The 22,206-nt window shown below is 46.5% G+C and overlaps 1 protein-coding gene across 2 annotated transcripts in view; it reads left to right on the plus strand.

The window, feature by feature from the left end:
* LOC115174970 (T-lymphoma invasion and metastasis-inducing protein 2-like) overlaps window positions 1-22,206 on the plus strand; it is a 64,518-nt gene that overhangs the window by 36,986 nt on the left and 5,326 nt on the right. Inside the window, exons 3-19 of one of the 2 annotated variants that reach the window (XM_029734046.1) lie at window positions 1,198-1,687; window positions 2,000-2,175; window positions 6,442-6,666; window positions 8,667-8,852; window positions 9,107-9,253; window positions 12,125-12,187; window positions 14,639-14,809; window positions 15,343-15,447; window positions 15,680-15,758; window positions 15,929-16,018; window positions 16,265-16,507; window positions 17,833-17,936; window positions 19,528-19,740; window positions 20,772-20,840; window positions 21,250-21,375; window positions 21,633-21,741; window positions 22,027-22,206. In XM_029734046.1, coding sequence (XP_029589906.1) covers window positions 1,198-1,687; window positions 2,000-2,175; window positions 6,442-6,666; window positions 8,667-8,852; window positions 9,107-9,253; window positions 12,125-12,187; window positions 14,639-14,809; window positions 15,343-15,447; window positions 15,680-15,758; window positions 15,929-16,018; window positions 16,265-16,507; window positions 17,833-17,936; window positions 19,528-19,740; window positions 20,772-20,840; window positions 21,250-21,375; window positions 21,633-21,741; window positions 22,027-22,206 — 2,776 coding nt within the window. The remainder of the gene's footprint in view (window positions 1-1,197; window positions 1,688-1,999; window positions 2,176-6,441; window positions 6,667-8,666; window positions 8,853-9,106; window positions 9,254-12,124; window positions 12,188-14,638; window positions 14,810-15,342; window positions 15,448-15,679; window positions 15,759-15,928; window positions 16,019-16,264; window positions 16,508-17,832; window positions 17,937-19,527; window positions 19,741-20,771; window positions 20,841-21,249; window positions 21,376-21,632; window positions 21,742-22,026) is intronic. The other variant, XM_029734047.1, reaches the window with a different exon arrangement.

Here is a 22,206-nt window from a genome sequence, read left to right on the forward strand (position 1 = left end):
AGTGTCACAGGAATGTCTGTCAAACATCATCCTATGACTGTTAAATACTATCAGGTCACAGTCTGTCGCCTTGGAGCCTTGGAGATACTTCTGTAGATTGTTCTTTAAACAAAATCAAGCAAGTGAGAGAAACTCTCTTAAACACTACTATGAAAGGAAAAACCTCACAAAAGAAAGTATTCTAACAAACGTTTCAGAACCTTATATCATTATGACAAATGTTATGTACGTCTCCTTAAGGCTTTGTGTCGAATTTGAGGGGAAAGATTTCAAAGGTCAGAAAGGAAATCTTCCCTGCTTCTTTTGTCCCCGGAGAACGTTAAATTAGGCCAGAGTCACACATGACCAAGCGTTTCCAGCATTACTTGAGCTAAAATACTGCCGTGAACAGCCTTTATTTGTCGACGGTGGACAAGAAGATGTAATCAGGTAATAATGATAGTGTTATATGACCATTGCGTTTTTTCTCTGTATTGTATAGCAGGCTGAGTCCCTGTCTCCTGGCTATGTAAGAGGAGCCCTCTACCTTTCTCTGAAAGGAGAAAGTGTTTATTGTTCGCTATTAATGAGAGATTACGGCCACCGTTCTACTGAACCAGTGATGTTAGGAAGGGCTTTGTCTTGTTCCAGTGGGAATGGGAATGAATGAATAGATACAGCATGTAAGAGCTTTAGGTCAGTGTGTCAAGACTCGAGAGTTCTCATTCACACCCAAAGACACCTACACTATAACTTATTTACCCTTTAATCTGTGGGCCTGATTTCTTTTGGGTCGCAATCTAAGACTAGGTCCTGGTTTTGTTTATTTGTTGGTCACAAGAAACCTTTAACATGTTTAGGCGGGGCACAAGTCACAAGAATGTTTGGATAATATCCATGTGTTCTGTTACCTGTACCAGGGAAATTCCAGGCTGTTATTATAGGGGACTGATTGTTGCTAAAATATTTTACAATATCATGTTGGAGTATCTCACAATACATTTCATATTGTTTTCTAATAGAAATAGACAACAATTGCCTACTGTTCAGGAAATGGTAGTCGAGAAATTGATGAAAATGTGCCTCTTCTGTGTCCCTTTACACACAAAGGTCTAGTTAGTTAGTTATTCAGACTTGTTTTCCTCCTCAAAACCATCCTGATCTCTCTCTCTTACTCTCTCTCTCTCTCTCTCTTACTCTCGCTCTCTCTCTCCCTAGGAGACTTATGGTAGTGAGGCCAGTGAAGGCTTTATCATTGGAGTGGATCCTGGGTTAGGTGACTCCAGCTCCCAGGTAACTGGTCCAGTGTGGAACTCCCTCCACACCCAGACCCTGTCAGTCCGCTCTGGGTTCTCCAGAGGCCAACAGAGCCACAGTGACGCCTTGCGGCAGAACATCTATGAGAATTTCATGCAGGAGCTGGAGACAGGAGGCTACAGCGGGACGGAGCGGACCGAGCCCTCGGAGGATGGAGAGGGGGAGGACATGGGAGGAGCAAAGGGAATAGGAGGGGGGGAACAGGGGGAGAGTAGTGGCAGTGGCTCCCTGGGCTCTCTGGAGCAGCTGGACCTGCTGTTTGAGAAGGAGCAGGGGGTGGTACGCAGGGCCGGCTGGCTCTCCATCAAACCCCTACTCACCCTGCATAAGGACAGGAAGCTGGAGCTCGTGGCCCGCAGGAAGTGGCGGCAGTACTGGGTCACACTCAAAGGTAGGGCTCCCTCCACCTTCCACCTACACACGCTGAAAATAACCTGTAATACATACAAACAATAGGGGTACATCCCAATATAGTGCACTTATTCCCTATATAGTGCACTTCTTTTGACCAGAGCCCTAGTGCACTATAAAAGGAATAGGGTGCCATGTGGGATGCTGACTAGGTCCCCCTTGGGAAAGAAGTCTTCTGACCACCATTGGACAACCTGGTTAAATAAAGGTTGCATGCGATATATGTTCTGTAGGTATTCCCCCTTAAAGATGTGTGTTAGCTGAAGCCTCCTCTCCTCCCTGGTGCATACAGGGTGTACCCTCCTGTTCTATGAGACCTATGGGAAGAGCAGCTGTCCCGAGCAGGAGCTGTCCCCGCACTACGCCCTGCTTGCTGAGGACAGCATAGTCCAGGCCATCCCTGAACACCCCAAGAAGGAAAACGTCTTCTGCCTGAGCAACGGCAACGGAGACGTCTATCTGTTGCAGGTACGTTCTACCTGAGACTCACACACCAGATTTCTCCCCAAGCTCAGAAGTACAGTAGCTATATGCGCTATAGCCTCCATTCCCAGCTGGCGGACCGCAGACCGGATATGGACCCAGAACAGGGTGATTTAAAAAAAATATATATTATTATATATATATATATATCTTTTTTTATTGCTGGGTCAGGCTTCGACCCCTGGTATCATTTAAACACACATAAGACAGGGAAAATGCATAGAATTGCAGTAAATTAGCTTTAAAACAGAAAAAATAATCTCTGCCCCATGGCAAAATGTGTAGAATTGCTGGAAATTAGCTTTAAAACTGCAACATTTTCTCTCTGCCAACAAGAGGTGTGTGAACAGTTTGGGGTCGCATGGGTTGTGAGGTGGGGGTATGTTACCACGCCTTTAAATGGCATTATCCATCTGGACCTTTGCCACCTAGGAAATGTGTGACTGGACCTTCTGAAATAGTAGTGGAGTACCCCTGTTCTACCGTATGCACTGTGAACTCTGCACAATAGCCTGGGGACAAGGTTAGTTCCACACAGACTGTTGTGCCATCAATGGAGGCACCTGTCATGTTTGAATCTGCAGTACGTCATCATGTTGATGCAGTCTTTACAAATTGGACATTATAACACTCTGAGCTTGTCTCTTGTTTCTCTTTTTCGTAGAGCACAGTATGAATGGCTGAGGGGAAACATTTTGGGGGGTTTAATGGTTTTTTGCTGTATTTCCTGCTCCTGTCTCACAGGCCCTGCTGACAGGGTTGTGCTTTCTACTCAGACTGCAGTCTGTTGGGAGGGTTTGTAACAGCTCCTGCTGTGGGACAACCACAAGTATGGACTAGGCTGGACATCTGCTTTTTAGGATTTTGTGTGCTGTTGTTTTGCTTGGTAATGACTACGTTGGTGTTGGTTATGTCCTGTCTGGGTGTAGTGTCAGCTTTACAGCTCCATTGTTACAGTGTATGTTCTATAAGAGGGTGAAATGGCAGTGTTGGGAAAAACCTCCCTACTGGCTGATCTGAGTAGACTAGTCGTGTATGATTTTTACATTTTTTACATTTTTATTTCACCTTTATTTAACCAGGTAGGCCAGTTGAGAACAAGTTCTCATTTACAACTGCGACCTGGCGAAGATGAAGCAAAGCAGTGCGACAAAAACAACAACACAGAGTTACAAAAACAAACGTACAGTCAATAAGAAAATAGAAAAGAAAAATTGAAAAATCTATGTACAGTGTGTGCAAATGTAGAAGAGTAGGGCAATAAATAGGCCATAGAAGCGAAATAATTACAATTTAGCATTAATACTGGAGTGATAGATGTGCAGATGATGATGTGCAAGTAGAGATACTGGGGTACAAAAGAGCTAGAGGGGAAGTAATAATGTGGGGATGAGGTAGTTGGATGGGCTATTTACAGATAGCGTCCTAAATGCCACCATATTTCCCTATATAGTGCCCCATGGGCCCTGGCCAAAAGTAGTGCACTATGTTAGGAATAGGGTGCCATTTTGGATGCATCCAGTGTGTCTGTTTGGGAATAGGGTTGTTTGCCTCATTTTTCCACATTCGAGAGGGAAGGTCTTTTCTCTTGAATGTGCATTACACTCAGTTTTACGAGCGTTGAAAGCACCTTCTTTTTCCCAGAGAGTAACATTCATTTGATTCAGTTACTAAGTGTTTACCAGACACACAAATCACACTGCAGGGCTGTATCTACCCAACATCACCATGGCAACGGGGAAGCCTTGGCCTGTTGCGCTGAGGCACTGAGGGAGTGAAGCCTAATAGTGAAAGTGATGAATGTGTCAAGGGGCTTTTGTTTGGCACTTAAGGATCCCCATCTGGGAATAGAGAGAGAAAGCAGAGCAATGATAACAACCATGTTCCCCTGCCCTTCCCTTAACCTGGCACTGTGTCACCTGGTCCTATGTTCCCCTGCCCTGCCCTTGGCCTGGCACTGTGTCACCTGGTCCTATGTTCCCCTGCCCTTTCCCTTGGCCTGGCACTGTGTCACCTGGTCCTATGTTCCCCTGCCCTTCACCTGCCCCATGGCACTGTGTCACCTGGTCCTATGTTCCCCTGCCCTTCCCCTTCCCCATGGCACTGTGTCACCTGGTCCTATGTTCCCCTGCCCTTCACCTTCCCCATGGCACTGAGTCACCTGGTCCTATGTTCCCCTGCCCTTCCCCTGCCCCATGACACTGTGTCACCTGGTCCTATGTTCCCCTGCCCTTCACCTTCCCCATGGCACTGAGTCACCTGGTCCTATGTTCCCCTGCCCTTCCCTTAACCTGGCACTGTGTCACCTGGTCCTATGTTCCCCTGCCCTGCCCTTGGCCTGGCACTGTGTCACCTGGTCCTATGTTCCCCTGCCCTTCACCTGCCCCATGGCACTGTGTCACCTGGTCCTATGTTCCCCTGCCCTTCACCTTCCCCATGGCACTGTGTCACCTGGTCCTATGTTCCCCTGCCCTTCCCTTGGCCTGGCACTGTGTCACCTGGTCCTATGTTCCCCTGCCCTTCACCTTCCCCATGGCACTGTGTCACCTGGTCCTATGTTCCCCTGCCCTTCCCTTCACCTGGCACTGTGTCACCTGGTCCTATGTTCCCCTGCCCTTCACCTTCCCCATGGCACTGAGTCACCTGGTCCTATGTTCCCCTGCCCTTCCCTTCACCTGGCACTGAGTCACCTGGTCCTATGTTCCCCTGCCCTTCCCTCAACCTGGCACTGTGTCACCTGGTCCTATGTTCCCCTGCCCTTCCCTTCACCTGGCACTGTGTCACCTGGTCCTATGTTCCCCTGCCCTTCACCTTCCCCATGGCACTGAGTCACCTGGTCCTATGTTCCCCTGCCCTTCCCTTCACCTGGCACTGTGTCACCTGGTCCTATGTTCCCCTGCCCTTCCCTTAACCTGGCACTGTGTCACCTGGTCCTATGTTCCCCTGCCCTTCCCTTAACCTGGCACTGTGTCACCTGGTCCTATGTTCCCCTGCCCTTCCCCTGCCCCATGGCACTGTGTCACCTGGTCCTATGTTCCCCTGCCCTTCACCTGCCCCATGGCACTGTGTCACCTGGTCCTATGTTCCCCTGCCCTTCACCTTCCCCATGGCACTGTGTCACCTGGTCCTATGTTCCCCTGCCCTTCCCTTGGCCTGGCACTGTGTCACCTGGTCCTATGTTCCCCTGCCCTTCACCTTCCCCATGGCACTGTGTCACCTGGTCCTATGTTCCCCTGCCCTTCCCTCACCTGGCACTGTGTCACCTGGTCCTATGTTCCCCTGCCCTTCACCTTCCCCATGGCACTGAGTCACCTGGTCCTATGTTCCCCTGCCCTTCCCTTCACCTGGCACTGAGTCACCTGGTCCTATGTTCCCCTGCCCTTCCCTCAACCTGGCACTGTGTCACCTGGTCCTATGTTCCCCTGCCCTTCCCTTCACCTGGCACTGTGTCACCTGGTCCTATGTTCCCCTGCCCTTCACCTTCCCCATGGCACTGAGTCACCTGGTCCTATGTTCCCCTGCCCTTCCCTTCACCTGGCACTGTGTCACCTGGTCCTATGTTCCCCTGCCCTTCCCTTAACCTGGCACTGTGTCACCTGGTCCTATGTTCCCCTGCCCTTCCCTTAACCTGGCACTGTGTCACCTGGTCCTATGTTCCCCTGCCCTTCCCCTGCCCCATGGCACTGTGTCACCTGGTCCTATGTTCCCCTGCCCTTCCCTTGGCCTGGCACTGTGTCACCTGGTCCTATGTTCCCTGCCTTCCCCTTCACCTGACACTGTGTCACCTGGTCCTATGTTCCCCTGCCTTTCCCTTGGCCTGGCACTGTGTCACCTGGTCCTATGTTCCCCTGCCCTTCCCCTGCCCCATGACACTGTGTCACCTGGTCCTATGTTCCCCTGCCCTTCCCTTAACCTGGCACTGTGTCACCTGGTCCTATGTTCCCCTGCCCTTCCCCTGCCCCATGACACTGTGTCACCTGGTCCTATGTTCCCCTGCCCTTCCCCTGCCCCATGGCACTGTGTCACCTGGTCCTATGTTCCCCTGCCCTTCCCTTGGCCTGGCACTGAGTCACCTGGTCCTATGTTCCCCTGCCCTTCCCCTGCCCCATGGCACTGTGTCACCTGGACCTATGTTCCCCTGCCCTTCCCTTGGCCTGGCACTGTGTCACCTGGTCCTATGTTCCCCTGCCCTTCCCCTGCCCTTCCCCTGCCCCATGGCACTGTGTCACCTGGCCTCATTCCTCCCCACAGGCTGCTAATCAGACAGACCTGGAGAACTGGGTGACAGCCATCCACTCTGCCAGCGCCTCTCTTCTGGCTAAGAGACAGGGGAAGGAGGACACAGTGCGGTTACTGAGGAGCCAGACCAGCGCCCTGCTGCAGAAGATAGACATGGACAGCAAGATGAAGAAGATGGCTGAGCTGCAGCTGTCTGTCATCAGTGACCAGAGGAACAGGAAGGCCATCAAGAGCCAGGTGAGGCACTGGGATGTGTGTGTGTGTGTGTGTGTGTGTGTGTGTGTGTGTGTGTGTGTGTGTGTGTGTGTGTGTGTGTGTGTGTGTGTGTGTGTCAAGATCAGAGGCCACTGTTAGCCCTAGCATTTAAAACAAGCAGTTAGTTAAATTGGCCTATTAAGTCATCAGTGTCTGAGCTCCATGGAAACCAGACCATTCTCCCTCTGTAGATCCACACATATACACCTGCATGACATCTCCTTGTTTCTGTCCACATAGCCTGCGAGTTACACCGTTCATGTAAAGGCTGAAATCATGACGTTATTACACCGTTCCTTGTGGTTGTGGAACATACTGACATGAGCCCAGATGTGTTGGCAGCAGAGTTAGTTGAAACTGAGGTTTTATGCTTTCAGACCCAAGCAAGATGACATAGGAAAGTGATTTCTATTCCAGATGTTCTCAGTCTAACGGACTAGTACAATACATTCGGTCCACTCCACATAGAAGTCTGTTGTAATGGGAAACCCAGATGAGGGGGACATTTTGCGTAACACACACCAAATGAAGATGAGGAGGACGTTTTATTGCGTAGCACACCAAATGAAGATGAGGAGGACGTTTTATTGCGTAGCACACCAATGAAGATGAGGAGGACGTTTTATACCAAATGAAGATGAGGAGGACGTTTTATTGCATAGCACACCAATGAAGATGAGGAGGACGTTTTATACCAAATGAAGATGAGGAGGACGTTTTATACCAAATGAAGATGAGGAGGACGTTTTATTGCGTAGCACACCAAATGAAGATGAGGAGGACGTTTTATTGCGTAGCACACCAATGAAGATGAGGAAGACGTTTTATTGCGTAACACACCAATGAAGATGAGGAGGACGTTTTATTGCGTAACACACCAATGAAGATGAGGAGGACGTTTTATTGCGTAACACACCAATGAAGATGAGGAGGACGTTTTATTGCGTAGCACACCAATGAAGATGAGGAGGACGTTTTATTGCATGACACACCAAATGCTGATGTGTTGACAGGATCCAGTCAACATGGTGTGTCCCCCACAAGCAAGGCCAGGGAGTGGGTCATCATGCCCAGTTTGCGGGTAATCAGGGGATCAAACCCCCAGCGCCTCTGAGTCCTACTGCAGCTGGCCTCAACTCATCTCCAGGACCACTGGCCACTTTGATGTCCGATGGTCAATCTCTCTGAAAGTGATACCAATTCTCTCTGCCATTTGAAGTGAACCTCTTCGACCTCTAGATGACAACTCTAATCTTACTGCTCTTCAAACAATGACACTGTTATTAAACATTACCGTCTGTGAAGGAGAGGGAGAGAGGAGAGAGGAGAGAGGGAGTAGAGGGGGGTAATGAGCAAGAGAGATTCCATCATTCCTCTCCCCTGGGTGTGTTGGATAAGGGTGATTTAATGTGATTATGTGGCATAGCTCCAATGAGCCATGTGACTTGTTCGGCAGTTAGACACACCCCTTTTGATCACCTGATGCCATTCAGTCACCTCGTCACTCTCTGTGTACTATGGTGGGACCAGAGCCACATCTCATTACTAAAAAGGTTTTTCAAATTCGCTGCTGTTTTGCTTGTCTGCAGCGAGGAATTTTATTGTGTAATGTCACATCACCAACAGTTTCGGAAATAAGGTTGCTAACATGGCGAACTGTGTCAAAGTTGGCCAAACTCTCACTATATACTGTATCTGGTTCTGGGTGTGACTGTGAGCATGTGTTTCTGCCTTGCCTGGACTCTCATTGTCAATAAGAGGGTGGAGAAGTCATCCTGTCAGCTTGAGAGTGACTCTAACCTGTGTACTGTGATGTGACCCTGTCTGTCTGTCTGTCTGTCTGTCTGTCTGTCTGTCTGTCTGTCTGTCTGTCTGTCTGTCTGTCTGTCTGTCTGTCTGTCTGTCTGTCTGTCTGTCTGTCTGTCTGTCTGTCTGTCTGTCTGTCTGTCTGTCTGTCTGTCTGTCTGTCTGTTTCTCCCCAGATCCAGCAATGGGAGCAGAACCTGGAGAAGTTCAACATGGACCTGTTCCGGATGCGCTGTTACCTGGCCAGCCTGCAGGGCAGTGAGCTCCCCAACCCCAAGAGTCTCCTGGCCGTAGCCGGACGGCCCTCCAAGACCACTCTGGGACGCCTGGGGATCTTCTCTGTCTCCTCCTTTCATGCCCTGGTGAAGCCTGATCTACTGTTTTACACCCATATCAACCCTCCGCTTGGGACATTGACATTTCACACATTCTCTGGACCAGTTCCATTAAAAACTCGTTATTTATCCCCGTTTAAGAAAGCAAATAAGAATGTTACTGAATTCGGTCTATATTTACTATGATCAGAAAACATCAGCCTGTTCTCTGGTCAGATTTTTTATACAGATAAAATAAGTCTCTAACCACAGAAGTGATGTCTTTTAATGTCGGTTCTCAGATCTGCACCCGTGACGAGGCGACCCTGCGGAGGCGTTGCCAATCTCTTTCCCGGGGGACACGGAACAAGAAGGGTATCTTCTCTTCCCTCAAGGGTCTGGACAGCCTGACCAAACGCAGCAAGGAGAAGAGGCAGTCCATGTCCCAGGTATTATACAACCTTTCTACAATCACCCTACAACCTCCCTACAACCTCCTTACAACCTCCCTACAACCTCCCTACAACCTTCCTACAACCTCCTTGCAACCTCCTTACAACCTCCCTACAACCTCCCTACAACCTTCTTACAACCTCCCTACAACCGCCCTACAACCTATTTACAACTTCACTACAACCTTCCTACAACCTGCCTATAACCTCCCACTCCCACGTCAGTGGTCAAAGTAAAGAATAACTAATTGAGGAGGCAGATAATGTTCTGTACTCGATAAACCTCTGGATTACCCTCCCAAAGCCTTTATTAGGTTAACTGACCCTGTCAGCTGGGAAAGATCTTTGCGGGTTACCCCGTTACCCCATTTGATGCGGCGCCCATGTTTGCCTTTTTCCCGTTCTCCTTTTTATCACCTGGATAAACAATCTTTTACAAGAGACCTCTTGGCTCCGGACCCGACAGCACGTTTCTGGAGGCTTTCTCTTTTTGAACAGAGAGCATGTTTGATAAATCCAGCAGAGAAGAAGTGGAATGTGTTTCAAGCACTAACTGACTCCATAAACCATAAATTAGCCAGACGGACAGGGTTGAACTTGCAACATTTTCCTGCGGGAGAGAGGCAGGGGGTTGCTCACCGTAAAGCTATCTTTCCTGTATGTCATTTGGGAACATTCCAAACTGAGGCAACAATTGAGGGAGTTGTTTTGTTTTCCCCGGTCAGGGGCAGTAGTTAACAACCTGCTGAAATTCTCATCATCAGTCATTGAAGTCAAGTCAATACTCTCCAACACCACTGTCCAAGCCCCAGCCCCTATCCCAGCCCCCAGCTGTCCCAGCCACTGCCCCTGTCTTAGTCCCTGCCCAATCCCCTATTCCCCAGCCCCTATCCCAGCATCAGCCCCAGCACTATTCCCCAGCTCCAGCCCCTGCTGCAGCCCCAACCACTATCCTTGTCCCAGCTCATATCCCAGCCCCGATCCCAGCCCCAGCTTTAGTGCCTGCATCTCCCTCTGTCTCTGTCTGATAAACAGCTAGCCTTCAGAGAGTGGTCTATTTTGGGATGTTGATAGGATCTGTTATCCTTAGGACTCCTGTGAAGGACAAACCACACTGGGCCCCTCTGCCCACCATCATTGTTTAGTTCTGTCTAGTCAGTGGGACATTACATTAGACAGATTGACTTGTATAATAGGATGATAGGATATACATAGTAAGCCCACTTCACCTCCCTGACACATGCTCTGTGTTGACATTCTGAAAGATACATCTCACAGTCACACCTGGAGTCTGTTTACTCACATGTCCATATGCTGCTGATCCAGGCAGCATACATTGGTAATGCCCAGGGGTGCCTGGGTAATCAGAACTATCACGGTAATAGATGGTCACTATGTAATATAATACACACACACATACACTGAGTGTACCAAACATTAAGGACACCGTCTTAATATTGAGTTGCATCCTCCCCTTTTGCCCTCAGAACAGCCTCAATTCGTCGGGGCATGGACTCTACAAGGTGTCAAACGTGACTACAGGGATGCTGGCCCATGTTGACTCCAATGCTTCCCGCAGTTGTGTCAAGTTGGCTGGATGTATTTTAGGTGCTAGACCATTCTTGATACACACAGGAAACTGTTGAGCATGAAAAATCCAGCAGCATTGCAAATATTGACACAAACCAGTGCACCCGGCACCCTACTACCATACCCTATTCACAGGCACATCTTTTGTCTTGATCATTCACCCTCTGAATGGAACACATACTCAATCTGTGTCTCAATTGTCTCAAGGCTTAAAGATCCTTCTTTAACCTGTCTCCTCCCATTCATCTACAATGATTGAAGTGACATCAATAAGGGATCATAGTGTTCACCTCCATTCACCTGGTCAGTCTATGTCACGGAAAGAGCATAATGTATTGTACACAGTGTATAACATGACGGCCTCTGATCTCTGTACACAGGTCAAATGTACAGTAGTGCCCAGATCCGTATATGATTCCCTCCGTAGTCATGGGGCAGATAGGAAGAGATCTCCCAGCAGTGAGGCTGAGTCAGAGAAAGCTTCATCTCACTATAGAGGCCAGCTCGACCACTCAATGGAACAGAGATGGAACAGGCATTAGAAGCCACATGTGGTTAATTGTTGTAAGCTGCAGCATGCCAGCCCAATGGCGACAAACAGATGGTCTGTGTAAACCGCCGTGCCGTCCCACTAAACGTCCTCCAGCCCCACATTTACCAAAGGGAATCTACTATACCCCCTTCTCTCTGCTAGAACAGCAGTTTGTTTTTATTGTAGGGTGATTTGGGGGTTGATCACTTTAAGAGCCTTGTAATTGCTTCCAGAGAGATGTAATGTCAGTGAGTCAAATCAGCCAGTCAAATCAGCCAGTCAGAAAAGGTACAGATGTAAAATTACTAGATCATTCAAGCATTTTGTGTCCTTTGTAGTGCGATTGTTGTTTAGTTCCAGTAAGCTGTTGGCATTTGTTGACACAGGTAGGGTATCTTGTCTCTGTGGTGGTCCTGCCTGCTGCTGGTGGTGGTAGAGGTATCTCTGCTGAGGGCAGACTGGTATCTGGGTGGAGGGGAGACAGTCTCCATCCCTGCCAGGCTGATGAGGGCCGTTCCATCTGCCTGACTCCCAGACCTGTAATTTCAGCATCACCAAACCCATTATTTCTTCCCATAGATCCTCCCGAGGCTGATTTAGGTCTCAATCTGGATCCGAATAGTATCAAAGCCTTTGGTTTTAGAGAGATCATTTTTAATTATATGTAAATATAGACCAGGTAGTTATTTTTAGTGTGCATTTTGCTCCTTGATTACTTATGAATGTGTGTGTTTTCCATGTTGCAGGTTGTTGAAGGACAAAGTGTTGGAGTGCCTGCTGTCCTTATCCTCAACCACAGCAGCTCTGAGGTACAGTAAGCACTTTGTCCAGAAAACATTTTCCAACATGTTAACTCACCATTTCTGCAACCAGTGGAAATATGTGAACACTTCATCTTTCACTAGCTAACCACATTGCAATATTCTATTCAATAACTTTAGTTTGTCATGGATACATTTGATACATCAACCTTTTTCCTCTTTGTTGAAGAAAGTCTCCTAGTACTGCCCCTATGTTTGCTCTAGAACCAGGTTTTAGGGAGAAGTGCATCCAAAATGGCACCCTATATTCTATACAGTGCACTACTTTTGACCATGGCACATAGTGACCAGAGCCCTATGGGTATTGCACGATATAGGGAACAGGGTACCATTTGGGACTTAGTCGAGGAGAATTGTTGTTGATCAATCTCAGCCCAATAGGGGATAGTGAGGGTGGGGGGATGGAGAAATGGAGGGGGGCTTTCTATTCACACGGGGTCGGGGTCGGGGTTAGCACAGCTGTCACAGCAGCATCCTGATATGTTGACACTTCTTCATGTAAACAGGCAGGCGTGAGGAGGGCAAAGAGCCCTTCTGGGGGATGGGGGGGTTAGGCCGACGGAGAATTCCATTGTCACCTAGTGACAGCCCTCTGTACGGCCAGAGAATGGGACACCTCACCCCCCCACCCCCACCCCCCCACCACCCTCACTGACCTGTTGTTGTGTGCTTTCAATGTCTTGGCTTTAGTTCGATAGACACACAGGTCAGCTGAGACTGGCATGAAAACACACATTTCTGTTGGGGTTTTAATTAAACATCTACAAATGATAGATTTCGTTAATGCAGGTTTATTCTTTGTCATAGTGTATTAATATTATAAGAATAATATCTTGTGGCAAAAGTCAGAGAATTCAGAACTTTTCACCACAATGCCAAGAGAGATGTTATATACCTAATTTAATTATTTGAACTTGTTTAATATAAAACACCTATTTATAAAATACCTATTATCAGTTTACCTCTCTAGGGGAGGTGGGACGAAATCGTCCCACACTATTCAACAGCCAGTGACAAATCAGAGCGCCAAATTTAAAACCACAAAATGTCATAATTCAAAGTTCTCAAACATAGGACTATTTTATACCATTTTATAGATACCCTTCTCCTGAATCGAACCACGTTGTCCGATTTCCAAAAGGCTTTACAGCGAAAGCAAAACATTAGATTATGTCAGGAGAGTACATAGACACAAATAATCACACAGCCATTTTCCAAGCAAGCATATATGTCACATAAACCCAAACCACAGCTAAATGCAGCACTAACCTTTGATCTTCATCAGATGACACTCCTAGGACATTATGTTATACAATACATGCATGTTTTGTTCAATCAAGTTCATATTTATATCAAAAACCAGCTTTTTACATTAGCATGTGATGTTCAGAACTAGCATACCCACCGAAAACTTCCGGTGAATTTACTAAATTACTCACGATAAACGTTGACAAAATACATAACAATTATTTTAAGAATTATAGATACAGAACTCCTTTATGCAATCGCTATGTCCGATTTTAAAAAAGCTTTTCGGCGAAAGCACATTTTGCAATATTCTGAGTACATAGCTCGGCCATCACGGCTAGCTAATTTGACACCCACCAAGTTTGGGGCTCACTAAACTCAGAATTACTATTAGAAAAATTGGATTACCTTTGCTGTTCTTCGTCAGAATGCACTCCCAGGACTTCTACTTCAACAACAAATGTTGTTTTGGTTCCAAATAATCCATAGTTATATCCAAATACCGCCGTTTTGTTCATGCGTTGAGGTAACTATCCAAACGGTGACGCGCGAGCGCATTTCGTGACAAAAGATTTCCAAATATTCCATTACCGTACTTAGAAGCATGTCAAACGCTGTTTAAAATAAATGTTTATGCTACTTTTCTCGTAAAATAGCGATAATATTCCAACCGGGCAACGTTGTATTCATTCAAAGGCTGAAAGAAAACATTTTGAGAAGTCTCGTGAATGCGCATCTCAGTCTCACTGTCCCCAGGCTGACCACTTACAAACAGAGCTGTTGTACTTTGCCCAGAGATAGCAGACACCCCATTCCACTTTCTGGCGGCTTTAGAGAGCCAATGGAAGCCTTAGAAAATGTCACGTTACAGCACAGATGCTGTATTTTCGATAGAGATGCAACAGAAGGACAACAAATTGTCAGACAGGGCACTTCCTGTATGGAATCTTCTCAGGTTTTGGCCTGCCATATGAGTTCTGTTATACTCACAGACACCATTCAAACAGTTTTAGAAACGTTAGAGTGTTTTCTATCCAAATCTACTAATTATATGCATATTCTAGTTTCTGGGCAGGAGTAGTAACCAGATTAAATCGGGTACATTTTTTATCCGGCCGTGAAAATACTGCCCCCTATACCACAACAGGTTAAGAAACCTAAATGAACTCATCCCTCTTTGTCTCTCCATAGCAGAAATTGGACGCTCTTGCCAAAATGCAGTTGACAGCACCACCTAAAGGCAGCCCTTGGTACAGCAGTTTGGAACCTCCAGTCTGTGTGAATTTGCCCGAAAGCCAAACAGTTACTCTGCACATCAAACCCGATTTCCTCGTATCAGATGTGCTATCTTTGGCCTGTAAGGTAAGCATACTGCATCTATCGCCTCATTATTAATACATTTCAACACTCTCCTAACTCTGAAGTCAGCATTTTGCAGTGAATTCTCCAGTGACTGATATGGATGTTAAAGGCAAACCGGAAATGATAGAAGAGAATTGTACTGAACAGCTACTAGTTTAATTGCTCTGGATTCCTCAATAATTCATGCTTTCTCTCCATAGAAAGTTAATTCACTACAGCATCATTTTAGCTGGTAGGGAACATGTAGAGTGTTAGTGGTTGTGCGGGAGTGTAGCTAGCTATCGTAGCTGAAGACACTGAACATTTCTGACACACTGAGGCGACGTCACTAATGGCACCCTATTCCCTATATAGTGCACTACTTTTAAACACAGCCCTCTATGGGTCTTGGTCAAAAGTAGTGCACAACATAAGGAATAAGGTGGCATTCTGGACGTAGCCTCATTGTTTCCTGGTCAAAAGTAGGTCACTACATAGGGATTAGGGAGCCATTTGGGTCGCACATTGACTCGTCCACTTGGGTCTTGAACTAGGACAGGCACCTGGACCCGAGCCAGCACTGCCTGCGTGTGAGAAGGCTGGTGGGTCAGGACACAGAGACCAGCTCCCCAGCACTCACAGACCCACTGCGAGACCTGGTAAGGCCCCAGCTATACAGTAGCAATTCACTGATACAAGCGTTCATTGATTTATTCAGTCACTTATTGTATTGTGTCTCTGAGTCAATACTTGCTACAATTTAAGATTAAACAATAATTCCAGGATTATTATAATTTTGTTTCAGAGACAACATTTCTGGCCCCTTTAGGAAGTACATTGATTATGTGTTGATGAGTTCTTCTTCACTCTTCTATGTTCTTCTTCTGAAAGGTGTATGATGAGCTAGAGGTCTTCCCACTCAATGTTGTCACCATACAGCTGTCCCGCCCAAACACAGCAGTGGACTTTGGTGAGTAGGGTTTGTGTGGAGTGGGGATTGTGTGTGTGTGTTTGTTTGTTTGTTTGTGTCTGTGTCCGTGTGTGTTTGCAAAAAAATTGCTTATTTACACTTCGGTTGCCTTATTACAATATAATATCATGTGTTACTCTGTTTTAACCTCTGACCTATCCCACCTGTAGGCTTTGCTGTGACGGGCCATATAGACGGAACCAGGAAAGGCCATGTCTATGTGAGTGAGGTCACTCCAGAGGGACTGGCTTTCACTGATGGTACGTCAATTCATAGTTATGGTGTGCTGGCGCTCTGACCAAGATGTAAAAAATTGTCTGGACCACTGTCCTAGGAATGTAAAACTACAATAGTAAAGGTGGTTCAAGATGGCAGCTTAATTCAATTCATTATTTAACATGGATAAATAATCAGACTTTATTTCAGGAATAGAACACAGTACTGGTGATGTATCTTACCTAGTGACAAACACTAACAGCCTGATTAGTAATGTCTCTTTCCCTCAGGTCTGAGAGTGGGGGATGAGATCCTGTTTCTGAATGGGACCAGTGTGTCCTCCCTGGACATGGGTCTGATGCACCTGTTGTTCAGCCACAAGACCCTCCATCTGTTGCTCAGACGAGAGGACACGACCACTGAGGACCATACCTCTGTCTGGCCAGACTGTGGCCCCTGGCAGCCAGCACCACCCAGCCACTGTGGCCCCTGGCAGCCAGCACCACCCAGCCACTGTGGCCCCTGGCTTACAGGTATAGAAAGCACATTCTATATAAAAGTTTGTGGTTATACGCACATCCTTAAAAACATAGGTGCTGGGCTAATGAAGAATACTAGTATGGAACAAGAAGGCCCTCACACTGTTAAAGCTCCCAATTCACCGCTTTATTGACTACGTTTTAAACGGGACTTCTTGTTCTAAAGATTCTAAAGTTCACATTCCTCATCTTCATAGATACTATTATTGACATTGGGCTACTTCTTAACCTATTTGAACTAACGCAACATTTGGTTTACTGGAGGGCATTCAGTGTCTTCTACCGGCAGGTTTTCTTTTTTCAGCACTAGAGGGCCTCAGGCCAAAGTATCTTTGATAAGCCAGTGTGTCTGTTGAGGGGAATGCCATGCTGCCCAGCCAATTCCGCAGAGTGTTTAGGCCTGGCTGGAGACATTCAAATGCCTCATGCTGATTCAATTAAGAGGATGTGAAGACAGCTGGCATGTCTGACTGGTCTGGGCAGCGCGGTCACTCCATGATGGAGCTAGCTAGGATCATTATTGTCTTCATTACATCATGCAATAGTATGTGATTAGATCACTGATTACTGGCATGAGCATAGACCATCATTAAATCACTGACAAACAAAGTTTATATATATTGCTGAAAAACAGATACTGAATTTACACTGAGTATGCCAAACATTAGGTAACACCTTCCTAATATTGAGTTACAGGAAACTGTTGAGCGTGAAAAACCTAGTAGCGTTGCAGTTCTTGACACGTACACAATCAATTTTTCAGTTGCCGTAAGGCTTAAAAATCCTTTAACAACCTGTCTCCTCCCCTTCATCTACACTGATTGAAGTGGATTTAACAAGTAGCATCAATAAGGGATTATAGCTTTCACCTGGATTCACCTGGTCAGTCTATGTCATGGAAAGAGTTCTTAATGTTTTGTACACTCAGTGTATAATGATAGTCTCTATTCTGTCTAAAACAGATGATAAAAACTTTTTTATTGCTGTTGGTGTGAGGCCAAGTAAGCTGTATAAGACCCCTGCGAGAGTAGGTGTGAGGCCAAATGAATTGCTCCTGCCTGCTGGGCTTGTAGTGAAGCCAGATCGATGGTGGTTGACACCAGTCAGGTGCACTTAACCTCCCTGCCAGTACAGAACATCCACCATCCATCCCACAGACTGCTGTAAAACTGCCTCCAGTGCTTTAAACCAGGAATTCCCTCTCAGCACCTGTATGTGTGTGTGTGTGCGTGTTGGGGGGGGGGGGTGCTGTGTGTGTGTTTGTGCACATGCTTTCTGGCCCATCTTTAATCATTCTGTCCTGTCTGCTTATCGCTCAGATATGCCGCTGCCCCAGGAGCTTCCAGACTGCTCTGTGACGTCTCCCTTTCAGGAGCTGTCACAACAACCACAAGCCGCTGATGGGACGGAGCAGCTCGGCCAGGTGAGATAGAGTGTGTGTGTGTGTCAGGTGAGGGTTAAGAGCAACGAGTGGTGTGTTTGATGGCGTGTCCTGTGTTGGTGATCAGGGCACCTGCTAAAATGAGATGAGTGGCCAGGAGAGTACAGGCTCAGGTTCCACATACTCCAGGGATGAATGGCTACCAGGGGAGGTCAGAATGCCCAGCCTGGCGGGTAGCATGTTGTTTCTGTCCAGCTCCACCAGTGGGGCTATGTGCTGGGTTCTGCCCCAGGAGGATGAGGTGGGGGTGGGGGACTTCATCCCTGCCGTCTCTCAGGCAGTCCCTGAAGGACATGCTGGCCGGGCTGCTGGATGAGGTCATCTCCTGTGTGGCCCGCGAGCAGGCAGCCGATAGGATCGCTCTGCTGGTTGTACTGTAGCTATTGTAATGGAGTGCCTCTGTATTGTAGTTACTGTATTGCAGGGTTGGAGTCAATTCGAATTGAAGTCACTCAATCCAGGAAGTGATTTGAATTAAAACATTTCAAATTCAAAAAAACTTTTGAAATAATTAGCTTCAATTAGCTTCTCCTTTACTGTTTATTGAGAAATCATTGAAAACAGATGCGATTATTGAATTGGAATTTGAGTTTATTTCCTGAATTGACTGACTTCAATTTGAATTGACCTGCTGTATTGTACTGCACTAATGATGTATTGGTACTCTAGCTAGTGTTGTTCTGGTGTTATTGCTTGGGAAGGAGAGTTTTTACTGTTCAGGTCTTACTGAAGGTATAACTTATAGGATACATAGGCTACACGCTCCTGAGAGATACACAGAGAACACATGTTACAGGAAATAATAAGCCCATACATGTTCATACATATTTTCACCTTCTTTGTCCACGTTTGCTTCTATTTCAGAGGGTATTTTAAAGCTGGATTGCAGCACAGCACAACAGTCCTAACCAGAGGGATTTATCAGTTTGTCAGCACTTTATTATAGCCTGACAGGAGAAATTATGATGACAAATGGGCAAAGCTCTGGCTCGGGATCCTTCCTGCTACTGGGGGTTGCCTGGTGTGTGTGTGTTTACCGCTGATTGTGCTGCCTTTCTTTGGCAAATCTACTGAAGATCTTTGAGTGAAAGTGGTGTCAATGTGGTTGAATGGAAGTATATGATGTGACATGCTTGTTCAGTAACTAGACTCCCGGTTATGTATCAGATATCATGCTGTTAGTTGCTCTGTCTCATGTCTTATGAAAAACGTAATAGCAGTGTTTACCCACAGTGTCCAAATCTCTCTGATCCTGTTTTGCCCATGATACAGCAGCCTGGCTTAAACCTATGGGTCATCGTCAAAAGGAGTGCACTATTAGGGAATAGGATGTCATTTAGGATATAGACCTGGCTCTCTGCACTTTCTGCCTCTCCAAATACAGAGGTTTGACAGACATGCTCTCGGAACTACAGAAGGGGTCGATGATTTAAACTGGCATTATGATTAGGTGCTTGTCGCAGTAGATTCAGGGCTGAGTTGTAACTTAACTCCCCAGAGTAAAGGGCAGTCATTTGTTATTCAGAGCTGAAATGAGAATCTCTCCTAACTCGTCTCTCTTCTGTTTCCTCAGAATGTTGAGACGGCGTGCTCGCTGAACCAGACCTTCCCAGAGGGCCGTGGGGTAGCGGGGGCAGTGGTGGTGGAGGGCCAGAGGAACCCCTACTCCATGGAGCCCCCTGGTCCCCAGACCCAGAAGCCCCCCTACCCCAGACACATGTCCATCTCTGAGAGGCTCTGTAAGGTCATACAGGAATTGGTGGACACAGAGAAGTCCTACGTCAAGGTACACACCTGGCCCATTATTCACCAAGTGTCTCAGAGTAGTAGTTATGATCTAGGATCCGTTTAACCTTTTAGATAATGATGAATAGATGATATGAACAAGGGGAACCTGATCCTAGATCAGCACTTCTACACAAAAGAGAGGTCAGGGCCTGTATTCACGACATGTATCAGAGTAGGAGTTATGATCTAGGATCACTTTTGCCTTTTAGATAGTAATGAATGGACAGAGGGGATCTGGTCCTAGATCAGCACTCTTGCTCTGAGACACTTTATGAACACAGGGCAGCAGAATGTGAGGGACCTATCTAAGAGAATGCTGGAACATCCTCTCTGGGAATTTATAATTGATGGTCTCTCTTTATTAATGATCTGCCCGTTAATGAATGGTCTCTAAGTGGCTGTTTGTTAATGATCTCCAGTAGCATTTAGTGTAATGCATATTTATTTACCCTCTGTTTCTTTAACACCCATGTGTCAGGCTGAGGAGAATGATGATGTCACTGTCGAATAGTGATGATGTTTCAGTCTAGTAGTGATGATGTCATAGTCTGATAGTGATGATGTTATAGTCTGACAGTGATGATGTCACAGTGATGATGTCACAGTGGGATAGTGATGATGTCACAGTCTGATAGTGATGATGTCACCGTGATGATGTCACCGTCGAATAGTGACGATGTCACTGTCTGATAGTGATGATGTCATGGTCGGATAGTGATGATGTTTCAGTCTAGTAGTGATGATGTCATAGTCTGGTAGTGATTATGTTATAGTCTGACAGTGATGATGTCACTGTCTGATAGTGATGATGTCACGGTCGGATAGTGATGATGTTTCAGTCTAGTAGTGATGATGTCATAGTCTGGTAGTGATGATGTTTCAGTCTAGTAGGGATTGCTGTCATAGTCTGATAGTGATGATGTTATAGTCTGACAGTGATGATGTCACAGTCAGATAGTGATGATGTTATTGTTGGTTAGTGGTGAAGTCACAGTCTAATGAAGTTCCTTCTCTGTCTCTGTCCCTCAGGACCTGGGTTGTCTGTTTGACATCTACCTGACGCCTCTACAGAGTGAGACCTTCCTCAGCCACGATGAGGTACAGTACAGATGGGTGTGGACAATTAAAAAAATGTCTAAACGCATGTCAAATACAATAACATTACAGTATGTGCTTATTTGAATATGACTTGTTTGTAAGCTGTATGTTAGTGTGACAACCGGGGTTTGAACCCGGGTGTTAGGGAGTTAACTCAAGTCTTCAGATCTCAGACAAGTCTATCCATCATATGAGCATGGTTCCCAAACACCTCTGTTACATTAGCACCTCTGCTACATTACATTAGCTAAATCTCTTTCCATCTTCTATTCTGTACTTTTTTAGCATTTTAATTTGCTATGTAGTGTATGTACAGTAGCTAAATGGTACCAATAAAGGCTTTCTAATGATCAATAATCTTCTGTCCTCTGGTTCGTTTCTAACTGTTGTCACCTCCTCCCTCCACTAGATGGAGTCTCTGTTTGGCAGTCTGCCTGAGATGCTGGACTTCCAGAGAGTGTTCCTACACACCCTGGAGGAGCGCATCGCCTCCTCCCCCAACTTCAACTCCCTGGAGACCCCGGAACAATTCAAGGTACAGTATATCCACAACAAGTCTGGTGATATGTGTGAAATGGCACCCTATTCCCATAGGGTTCTGGTCAAAAGTAGTGCACTATGTAGGGAATAGTGTTCCTTTTGGAACACATATTGGAGGTCTAGTGGGAAAGCATCACATTTCATTAACAGGATGTTACTTAGCCTACTGATTGCAGTGTTAGTCAGCGGTAGGCCTGTTTGATGTTTACAGGAAGTGACTGCATTCTCTCTTCTTTTTCTTTCTGCATCCAGAAACTTCTTCTCTTGGTGGGGGGCTCCTTCCTCTACTACGCCGACCACTTCAAGCTCTACAGCGGCTTCTGTGCCAACCACATCAAAGTCCAAAAGGTTCTGGAACGAGGTAAGACTGATAGCTATGCTACCTCATGTACAGTAGATCTGAACATCCCACTTACAGTTCCCGGTTCAACCACAGCCTGGAAAATGCCATCTAAGTAAAACGTCTGTGAAAAAAAAGTCTCTGAGGATCAAAAGCCTGCTTTCTCATCTACACTAGACCAGAATATCCCGTCTACTCAGTTAATCATAAAATGCCATCTGAAAAGCCAGTGCAAAGGCAGGGAATCAATACCTGCTTTGCCATTCATCCACACACTTAGCCTAAGTCCTAATTTCCGGTTTACAGCGAAGACGGACCGGGCCTTCAAGCAGTTCCTGGAGGCGAGAAACCCCACCAAGCAGCACTCATCCACCCTGGAGTCCTACCTCATTAAGCCAGTCCAGAGAGTGCTCAAGTACCCCCTGCTGCTCAGACAGCTGGTCTCCCTGACCGACTCAGAGAGCGAGGAGCACAGCCACCTCACAG

The sequence above is a fragment of the Salmo trutta genome, chromosome 35 (assembly GCF_901001165.1).
Source record: "Salmo trutta chromosome 35, fSalTru1.1, whole genome shotgun sequence".
Taxonomy (NCBI): domain Eukaryota; kingdom Metazoa; phylum Chordata; class Actinopteri; order Salmoniformes; family Salmonidae; genus Salmo; species Salmo trutta.